Raw genomic sequence first — 10,663 nt, forward strand, 5'->3', positions numbered from 1 at the left:
GAAGGAGAAGGAGAAGGAGAAGGAGAAGGAGAAGGAGAAGGAGAAGGAGAAGGAGAAGGAGAAGGAGAAGGAGAAGGAGAAGGAGAAGGAGAAAGATCTATGTGCTAGCTGGCAAGAGCTGTTCCTCTGCTCAGTGGGCATGCATTCTTAGCGCTGCACCTCCTGCCTCTTTAATGAACCTATGCATGTATCTTCGTCCCCAGCCTAAGACCCCCTGGAAAACACGATTTCCAGCTGCTTCTACCACATAGCTTAGTACTTAGGGCTAATTCTTAGGGTGAAGTGCAGGGTCAGCCCATATTTATCCAATTCAGATGGTATTGAGAGTCCTGCATTCAAACATTTGCCTTATGACTCCAGTCTGGTAACTTGTAGTGAGGTAGAATATCAGCCATTTAGTTTTCTTCTCTCTTGTATCCAGACCACCCAGGACCAGATCCTTGTATAGAATACACACCCACCAGGGAGCACTCCTCCATGTCATCGGGGGAAATAAAATCCCCAAAAGAATGCATCTCCCCTTTTGAGTATCACAAAAGTCACATCCTTTGTGGGTAGGGAATTGCCTTGAATGGCTTTTCGCTTTCCTCTGTACCTATATCCTTCCATGGGTATTTTGTTCCTTATTCTAAGGAGGAATGTAATATCTACATGATGGTCATCCTTCTTGGTTTTCTTGTGTTTTGCAAAACGTATCTTGGGTATGGGGATCCTGCAGCGTGCAGTGGGAGGCAGCTCGCATGCTTTCTTTCAGTGTGTTCAGTGCATGGGGCTCAGCAGAGAGGAAGCCATATAAAGGCAGTGGTGAATCCCTGAGCTGGAAAACAGCCTGTGGTTTTTTTTTAAATAAAATGTGCACAGACAGAATGCTTTCCCATATAGAAATACTCTGAGCCATAAAGCCACTCTCACATGGCCAGGGATTCAAGTCACACAAATATGTTCTTTGACAACAGTGGGGGTAGGTTAGATGTTAGTAACAGAAAAGTACCCCAAAAGGCCTTTAATATCAGGGAGGCATCAAGTGATTCATTTCTATATAACTCACCACACAGAAGAGGGAAGTGAGAAGGTCTTCTGAAGTAAAAACCGTCATCTCAAGCTACTGTTCAAGCAGTGCTTACGGCGGAATACACCGTGCCAAATGTCTTTGCCAGAACGTGTCTTAAGTCATTCTGAGATGGTGGCTCAGTTGGCAGAGGGCTTGCCTAGCAGACACGAAGTCCTGGGATCGATTCCCCAGTGCCATATAAACTGCTGTTGTTTGCCTGTCACCTCAGCATTAGGCAGGAGGAGGCAGGGAGGAGGCTCAGGAGTTCAAGGTCATTCTCAGTTACTCAGCGAACTGAATGCCGGTTTGGGTGATGTATGACTCTGTCTTTCAAAAAATTCTAATCCATTAATTAGTAATTGATTAATTATTAATGAATAGATAATGCAGTTTCTCTGAGCTTACCTCATCTGGTCCTCAGATGGATGGATAGAGCTGTGTAAGAGCTGGCTGGTTTAGTAGAGGAGGCAACCCAAGAACCAAGTAGAAGGACACACGTTTCAATCTATTGTTTCTAATGTTTTTCTGCAAGTGTGGATAATGAGTTAAGAGATGGGCAGAGCTATGTCTGACAGGAAGGGGAAAACTGAACCCAGACCCCTGTGGTCACAGATGCCCCACACTGGCTAGTATTTAGACACAGCCATCACCCTTCAAGATCCAGCATCACTTCCTTCAGGAAAGTGGGAGACCCCACATACGTACCACTCACTATCACCCATTGCGTAAAAATAAAGCTCTGTACTCTTGGTCCTCCCTGGTTTCTGCCATCGATCTTCCAAGCTGTAAACAGGTGGTGATGCGTTCATTTGGGAATTAAATTAAATGTGATGAGCATTAATGGGAAGTCTCTCTGTTTCACGCCTGGCTGTGAAATATGAACAAAGGTGCCCAGGGGATCCTGTGTAAAACTGCATTGTGAAATCTGTGCGTGACCCCAAATGCTAACAGAAGTTTGGGAACGAGGCTTCAGCTCCCATCTAGGGTTATACTAAGTAGTGGAGGAGGGTACTTGGAAGCCCCTCGGGGTCAGAACAAGAGAGTGAAGGGATTACAGGAAATGAAACATGAATGTGTGGCATGGGCTATTAGAAAGTGATGTGGGGGTGAGGCTGCAAGGACTTTCTGGCATACTACGAGGTATAGCAAGTAGAGGGGGTTATCTGTGACCAAAGACACTGTCCTGCCTAGATCAGGGTCCAGGGTCCAGGGACACAAGGCTAGAGAACAGAGCAGAGCCACTCCACACACACTTGTGTTTTAAAAGGGAGGACAGAGGCATGGAGAGATGGCTCGATGAGAAAAGTGCTTGCTAAAGAAACAAGAAGTCTTGCCTGTGAATTCTTAGCACCCATGGAAGGAACGGGGAACAGGAGTTCGTCCCTATAGTTTCAGTGATAGAAGACAGAGACAGAAGGAGGTCGCCAAGCAACCAGGCTAGCTGAGCATGCAAACTTCAGAATCAGGGGGAGGTCTTGAGTCAAAAAATAAGGTGGAAAGCAATGAAGGAAGCCACCTGTTAATTGTTGTCACACTTACACACACACACTCTCATATACATACACTCACACACACACATACACACTCTCACACACACTCATACCCACTCACTCACATGCTCACACACACATATACACCCTCTCATACACATACACACACACTCTTATACACATACTCTCACACACACACATACACATATACACATATACTCACACACCACAATATTCTCTCACACACACATACACACTCTCATACACACTCATACCCACTCACACACATACATACACTCTCACACACGTACACTCACACACACTCACATTACACATATACACTCATACAGACTCACACATTTTCTCTCTCTCTCTCTCTCTCTCTCTCTCTCACACACACACACACACACACACACATCATAAAAGAACTTAGGGTACAGGTGGAAAGTTCACCTTGAAGATCTAAAAATGGACTATTGGATGGAGGAATCACACACCTTGTGCTTAGCGCTGGGGACGGGTGTGAACTCATTGGAGAGGCAGTATTGCATAGTGTAGGACCGGAGAGTTGAAACAAATCTCGATTTCAGCAGAAGCTCTTGGCACATTCCTCAAATCAAGTGCCTTCTCTGGTTTGGTACTGTGGAGACCCTTGTCCACAGACTTGAGAAAGCCAAATATTTGTGAAGGACTTAGGTTGGAGCCTGGTAGATAAGAAAGAACAAACACTAAGTACTACAATGAGGAGCTGGGTGGCACTAGAGACTCTTATTTTGGAATTTACAGTGTGTGGTAAGCCTAATGGAACTAAAATTGATTCTAATTCTATTAATGACAGAAAATGAATCATGTCTACCCTGGGATAAAATAATAATAATAATAATAATAATAATAATAATAATAATAATAATAAGTACTAGCACTGAGTCCCAAAGTACAATGGCACTAGTTTTAGCCTGTGCTTATGAAAGCATCTATTGAAATCTCAACTACTGAGATTTAGAATCAGTAAATATGACAGAGATGAACCTGGGGACTAGACCTAGTGGCTCTCTGACATTGCAGTATATCTCCTGCTGTCAGCTCATCTACTCATTCAGACTATGTGCATCTGAGTTCCCTGTGCTTTGAAGTTCCTACTTTCTTGGGGAATAGCCACGATCACATCCCTGTCTATTATGGGGGAAAGTCTTTCTTGCACAGATTATCTTAGTTACTGTCTCATTGCAAACATCCTATTCCTTCCCAAAACAGTCATGCCATTTAGGGACAGAGTATTAAAATAGATGGGCCTATGGCCCCCCCCAAACAGTTCCACCATTTAGAGATGGAGCATACATGAGCCCCTGGGAACCATTCTCATTCAAACCACATTCTAAGAAAAAAATGGGAACAAACGGCCATCTTTTCCCCACATGCCAGAACTCTCACAAAGACTTGACTATAAATTCCAAATCATTGTTGCAGTTTGAAGTAAAGGGTTTGACTTCTTTGCTCGGCTCTGCTTTTTTGCTTGGTTCCAATGGTTGCATTTTTCCTAATGAATTCAATCTTCCTCCAGAAAGACAGTAAAAAGAATATGTGACCAGGCCAGCTAGATGGCTTGGTGGATAGAGGTGCTTGATAGTCTGAGTTCAGTCTTCAGGACCCATGTGGGGAAGGGAGAAGATCAACCCTCACGAATAGACTTCGGACTTCCTCTTTACCGTATGGCATGTTGCTCCTCTACCCCACAGTGAGTGTAAAATGTAATTTTAGGGGTTTTAAAATGAATGTGTGATGAGTTTATTATTGACTATAATACTACGGGTAAGATTTGTACAGAGTCCTTAATTTGCCCTGGCTTTTGTAAGAAAGCATACAGCTTTGAATAATAACTGAGCTATTTCCTCAAACATAAAATAGAAGTAAATTGTTACCATAAAAAGAAAAAAAGAAAATCTATTATAATGCTACACAATGTCAGCAAACACATGTAAATAACAATATGCTCTTCATAGTAACACTGGCAGAATTGAATACCTGCAGACACAATCCAAGCTGTGCAATCTCTACGCCGGAATAGGTAAAACGTTGCTGAGTTTAATAAAGACTCAAGGGAAGCAGGGGCACACCCAGTTCCTGGGTGAGAAGACGTTTTTGCTAAAGTGTCAGTTTTCCTATAACTAAATGATGCAATCACAACCACAAATCTGAACACGCTTTTTGAGTATAGACACATGAGTTTATTCTAAAATTCTTAAGGTAGTTTAAGGGACTCATAATGACCGCAACCATTTAGAGAAAAGTCGCTAAAATTGACAGAATGACATGACCTCACGTCATCGGGACTGGCAGACTGAACTTGCAGAGGCAGTGTGATATTGTTATAAAGATGAGACAAATAAATAGGGTTGACTATGTCTCTTGTTTACCCAACCTGTTTTGATTGTTGTTGTTGTTGTTGTTTGTTTGTTTGTTTAGCATAGGGCTTTGTTTATTAGCATAGGACTTTTGGATGTGCTCTGAGCTCCTTCACTGCTTTCTGTCTGATTCCAGCCCCTACCTCTTGTGGCCCCATCTCTGCCTCCTGTCTTCCCTTGTCATGCAGCCTCCAGTCTTGCTCTTCTGCCTACTTTCCTGTGCTTACAGTCATCTCCAAGGTTTCCCCATCCAACTCTGCAGCTTAATGCACCATTGTCTGCACCGACTCATAGACTCTTCTGGTATAATGTAAATATTATTGACTGCACCTGTGCTGTCTGGTGCCCATATGACTGTGTGTCCCTTAAAGTGTGGCCAGAGTGACCACCAACAAGTATTTTACATTTTACTTAGTTTAACAAATTTCAGTAGCCACATGCAGTCAGGGCACTGTACTGAATGAACAGTGTGGGACTGAGTTGCTTGGTTTACAAACCCTAGGTATGAACCTATTAGCTAGTTTTGACCTGTGTTTGTTCAGAATGGGGTAGTATGGGTTGAATTCCACCAATGAAACCTTGTTTTAGTCATCTGCCTCTGTGGCTCGATAATGGCCATTTGCTTTGTGTTGAAGTTGAAAGTCACCCATGGGAAGGCTGCTGAGGGCCATCGTCACATCTGCCTGCATGAGCTGAAGTTCCACATCACATTCATCTCATCCCAAACTTACTTCTTCCCCTCCAGTTTGTCCCCATGCTCAGCCAATAGCATCCCCTTTGCTGAAGAATGGTGGCTTTCTCTCTCCTTTTCCTCTTCTCTGCTTCCTACCCGCGTGCTCAGTGCTCAGTGGAACAGCAGGGTCTGTTGGCTCTGTCTCAGAAATGGATGCAAATGTAACCACACTGTTCTATGCTTCAGGGCCTCCTGTGGCTTTCCATGGCAAAGACAAATCTCTGCTATGTGGCCCACTAGGTCCTATCTGTGACCTCTAGTATTTTCCTACCTCCTCACTCTGGCCTTCTATGCCAGGGACATCCATCCCCTGCCTTGTTTGTCTGAAGGTCTTTGTACTTGCACTGTCAGCAAGCCCTACCAAGCCTCCCCAAAGCTGGCCAATTAATTCATGTCTCAGGACAGAGGTTGCTTTCTCAAAAGACAGCCCTCCTCTGACTAAATCTATGTCCTTAGCCCAAGGCTGAGTTTTGGAAATAAATGGGAAATAAATTGTCACTGGCCCAAAGTGCTCCAGAGAAACAGACTTGCAGCCACCAAAGTATTCTTGACTAGAAATCCTTGAGTGTTCCTGGAGAATCATTGGGAAATAAACTGAATCCTTCTGGGCAAGTGTCATGGTCACATTTCTGTATGGGGACTGCATATTGATCTTGATGCTTTTCACAAACCCACATATGCAAATTTAATTAATAATATAAACAGGCATTTATGCATATTGTATTAGTCAGAATTCTCTAAATGAACAGACTAATAAGACCCATATTAAAAAGAAGCATTGTTAGACTGACCTACCGGATACAGTCAGTTATTGCAAAGGTGGCTCTCACAATGCGATGGCCCGGGGATTCAGTAGCTGTTCAGTCAACTATGCTGATATCTCAACAGTCCTAACCTGGTGTTGGAGTCCCAGAGAGTTCCTAGAAAGCTAATGTTTTTCAGTCTATGCTGGAAACCTGAAGATGCTGGATGTAATAATGGCCACAGCAACAGGGGCGATGAACTTGCCAAAGAGAGTGAAGGAAAGCATGTGAACTGCACTAGAAAGCATAGCTCAGATATAATATATTCAAATTAAGACAATCCCTTGAAGGTGTGCCTAGCAGTTTGGGTTTTAGTTGATTCCAGATGTAGTCAAATTGATGGACCACCAAGATTAGTCATCACATGCACAGACAGTATATTAAAATGTACACATAAGGTTACGTTTCTATAAAATTAAATGGAGGGCTCGGCATGATGGCTCAGAGGATAAAGGCACTTGCTTCCGAGCATGACTATCTGAGTTTGTTCCCTGGAACCACTTGCTGGAGGGAAAGAACCAACCCCACAAGGTTGTCCTTTGATCTATATATGTTTGCTGTGGTATAACACACACAACACAAACACACACACATTTAATTGATTTTGCTGTTCCTCATGTGGGTTTTATCTTTGTGAAAGTCTTATTACCACAATACAAAAATTATCATTTTCATGAAAGAAATAACAAGGTTTCTGATTTTGACCTTGGATTTTATCAAAAGAGGAAACTTGAAGTGGAATACTTGACTCCTGCTGGTCATTTGCATGAGATTTGCATGCACAGCAATTATTTGCATAACAATTTCCAAAATTTTCCAAAAACTGAATGTGCCAAATCCTATAGGCTGTTTAAGTCACAGAGTGAAGTAGACATTGAGGAACTTAGGTTTTCGAAATAAACATTCAGTATAAATGGGAAAAAATGTTATTTTATCCATGAAAATTCTTTAAGTTAGTTAAGATAAGTGGACTGAGCATTAAAACAGGGATTCTATCATGCTCCTCTACTGTCTACTGTCAAGGATGGTGGGGAGTAAGATGTGTGAGTTATCCGACCAAGTTGTGGAACAGCCTCCAAAAAGTATTATGTAGACTGAGGAGAATTATTGAAATGTACAGGTTTCAGTTATACTATTGCTCATAACTTGGAAGACTGCATCTGAGAGTCTAGTGCTGGGGAATTCGGCAGTGATACTCCTGGTAGAAACAGGACTATGCAGCCATCTATGTACATAGAAAGATTTTCATGTAGCAAGGCAAAGTTTGACATACAATGTCAAGTAGACAAGAAGGCTCAGACAGTGTAACCTAAGTAGCTAAGAACAATGTTCACACCAGCAAGTCTGTTCAGTGTGGCTAGTTCTAAGGAGTTTATATTTTCCAAATATTTAAGCAAAATTTGCACATATTAGTTTTATACTAGCAAAGACTGTTAAAAAATCAAATTGTGGTAGTGGTGAGCAACGTAAAGCTTATCATGGCTTAGGGCTAGAGAAGGGTACATGGCTCTCAGAGCCTGGGAAGTTTATTACTGCAGGGGTAGTTGGCAGGAGGAGAGAGCCAGAGAGCCAGTTTTTGGAAGGGCTCCACATATGAAACCATGATACTTCCATAAGACCAGTTTATCCATGTCTGCTCTCCATTGGCCCTGGTATGACCCTTCATTCTGTCTTTCCTCGCTGACCAGAAAGTCTAGTTGGCTACCAGCTTTACAAATATAAAACAGGAAGAGCAAGGAGAAGGCTTGGGCTGTGAAGGTTAAGCACTTCCTGTTTTCCTAAAACTCCCTTTCTCATTTTACATTGGAGTTTAACACATACAAGGGCATTCATTGACCTCAGCTGAAATCAGTGACTGGGCCCATTCTCAAGCCCAGGCTTTAATAATGTGGCCTCTTGTACTAACTTCCTTGTTGTCTTTTTAGGAATTCATCAGAGAGCTGCTCTCCCGGATAAGAGGCATGAGGAAGCTGAGCCCTCCGCAGAAGAAGAGCATATGATTTTGCAACAGGGTAGAATTCTCTCGGAGATGAAGAAAGCGACCTGGGATTTGGACCCCACAGATACTTTTCTTAAAAAAAAAAAAAAAAATAACCATAGTTGTCTTTTACAACAACATTTTTTGGTGTGTATGTGTGTGTGTTGGGGGGGGTGTTAGACATTTATTCAAAAGTGTTCCTTCTTTTGTTGTTTTTAAAGGGTTTTCATTACTGTAATATTTTAATGGCAAAGCTACTACAACTTGAACTGTAGCCCAACCAAGGACTATCAAAACAGGCACATCCACGAGGATGGACAAGCCAGGCGTGTTTTCTGTCAGGACTCAGCCGTAATTTAGGATCTCACAATACAGGGGAGATGGTTTTCTTACGGTCAGTTTGGTAAGACATTTTAAGTTGTACATTTGACTTCGACGTCAAAGCTATCTCATGCTTGTATATATCTACAAACACTAAGTTAAAACTAGAGATGTGAGCTTTGTATCAGGTCCATGGAATAAGCCTGGGCTTTCCTATTAGATGTGGTCACAACACATGTGCTTTCGAAAGGTCTCCAGACATTCTTCAGACAGATGTCATCCACCTTCAGCATCCACTTTCTGCGACAAAGTGAAAGAATTTGGTGTGTTCGTTATTACAGTGAACCATACTACACATGTGTTGAGTTGGTCAGGGGCTTAATTCATAAATTTTATTGTTTCATTGGTTGAGATGCTTCGCCAGGTCATGTACTTATTGCCTCGTTGTGGTTTTTTTTTAAGTTTTTATGACCTCTTAATTTTGAAAACCAGCCTGATTGATAAAGAAATGCCTACACGTCCTGAACAGAGTTTTGCAATCGAGAAAGGAAGCCCCAGGTAGCCACATGTTCTCTGCTTTCAGTGCAATGCCCTGTATGAGCTCTGTCCATGAAAGCAGGTCAAAAGGAAACCAGCGGGTTGAACTTCCTTCTTAGAAGCAGATTCTGGCCTCTTCTGTGCCACTACCATCAGCCCAGAAGTGTAAACTGAGTGTTGAGAAATGTAGAGATGGGAAGACTCCTCAAGATCTGTGTTGGCTTAGAAGTCTGGTTTCCTCTCTGGTTTCTCTCAGTGGTTCATGGTCCCGATCGTGACCTTGATTTCCATGTTAGGAGCTAGGTCTGATGACCTACCCTAACCCCACAGCTACATACCAGCTCTTTGAGTAGAATTAAAATTCATATGGGATGTAGGCAGGGTAAAAACTGAGTAAAAGCCCTTCCTCCCTTCCTTCCTCCCTTCCTTCCTTCCTTCCTTCCTTCCTTCCTTCCTTCCTTCCTTCCTTCCAGGAAGCCCCTGCTGCCTCCCCTGGAAACCCTGCCTGCTGTGAGAAGTCTCCAGGTGGCCCTGTCTGAAAAACAGGGACCAGGCAATTTATATCAAGGGTGCTTTGAACATATTTTATTTTTTAAAAGAACTATGTTTGTGAATTTTCCGTATACTGGCAAGCTTTTGAAAATGTATTTAATTTTGTAATGTTTACCAATGATTTATTTACAAGCTATTTACTCAAATAAAGGGAGCTGCTTACAAGCTTGTGTGTATGGCAGTTGAACATACTGGGGGCGGGGGGAGGGTTGGTTTGTTTTCCGCAGATGGGACTCCCAAGTGCCTGTGGAGCTAGCCTCTTATTTTCCAAGTACTTACAAACAATTAATCCTGATGCTTTTCTTGGTGTCTTCAGCAGAGGACCCAGCCGTGTTCTTGGATTAAGAAGGAAACAAGATGAGCAGTGTGTGTTCAGCACTGCTTGCTCCCATTTCAACTCTCTCCCAAGCTGTGCTCTATTCACTTCAGGAAAACTCCCCTTTCCCACTGGAGAGAAACCTGTAAGAAGATCTCAAGTTAATAAAGCATTTCAGGTATTAATAGACTGACATGCATGTTAAGAGCCAGGGAAATGAGATAGGTGTAGGATTTCTGCCAGGATTCACCAGCCCAAGTGATGAAGACGAAGGAGTTCGTTTCCCTGCCTCCAAAACCCCTCATCCCATTTGTATACACTCTGGCCTTCCTTCCTGCCCTTGCTCAGTGGCATCACCAGATTTCCTGGGTGATCCTGGGTGATCCTGGTAGATTCTAGGCCAAATCTTGGTTCCCATCCTTCCCTAAAACACTGAGTCACCTAGCTTATGTAATACCTAGTAAGTCTGTCCGTGTAGAG

At 42.8% G+C, this 10,663-nt stretch overlaps 1 protein-coding gene across 2 annotated transcripts in view; it reads left to right on the top strand.

Moving 5' to 3' along the window:
- Ppp1r14c (protein phosphatase 1 regulatory inhibitor subunit 14C) overlaps nt 1-10,017 on the top strand; it is a 92,979-nt gene extending 82,962 nt beyond the window's left edge. The window contains exon 4 of one of the 2 annotated variants that reach the window (XM_021221596.2): nt 8,405-8,997. In XM_021221596.2, the coding sequence (XP_021077255.1) occupies nt 8,405-8,479 (75 nt within the window). In that variant the 3' untranslated portion in view covers nt 8,480-8,997. Of the gene's footprint in view, nt 1-8,404 lie in introns of both variants that reach the window. The other variant, XM_029533177.1, reaches the window with a different exon arrangement.
- The last annotated feature ends 646 nt before the right edge of the window (nt 10,018-10,663 follow it).

The sequence above is a fragment of the Mus pahari genome, chromosome 21 (genome assembly GCF_900095145.1).
Source record: "Mus pahari chromosome 21, PAHARI_EIJ_v1.1, whole genome shotgun sequence".
Classification (NCBI taxonomy): domain Eukaryota; kingdom Metazoa; phylum Chordata; class Mammalia; order Rodentia; family Muridae; genus Mus; species Mus pahari.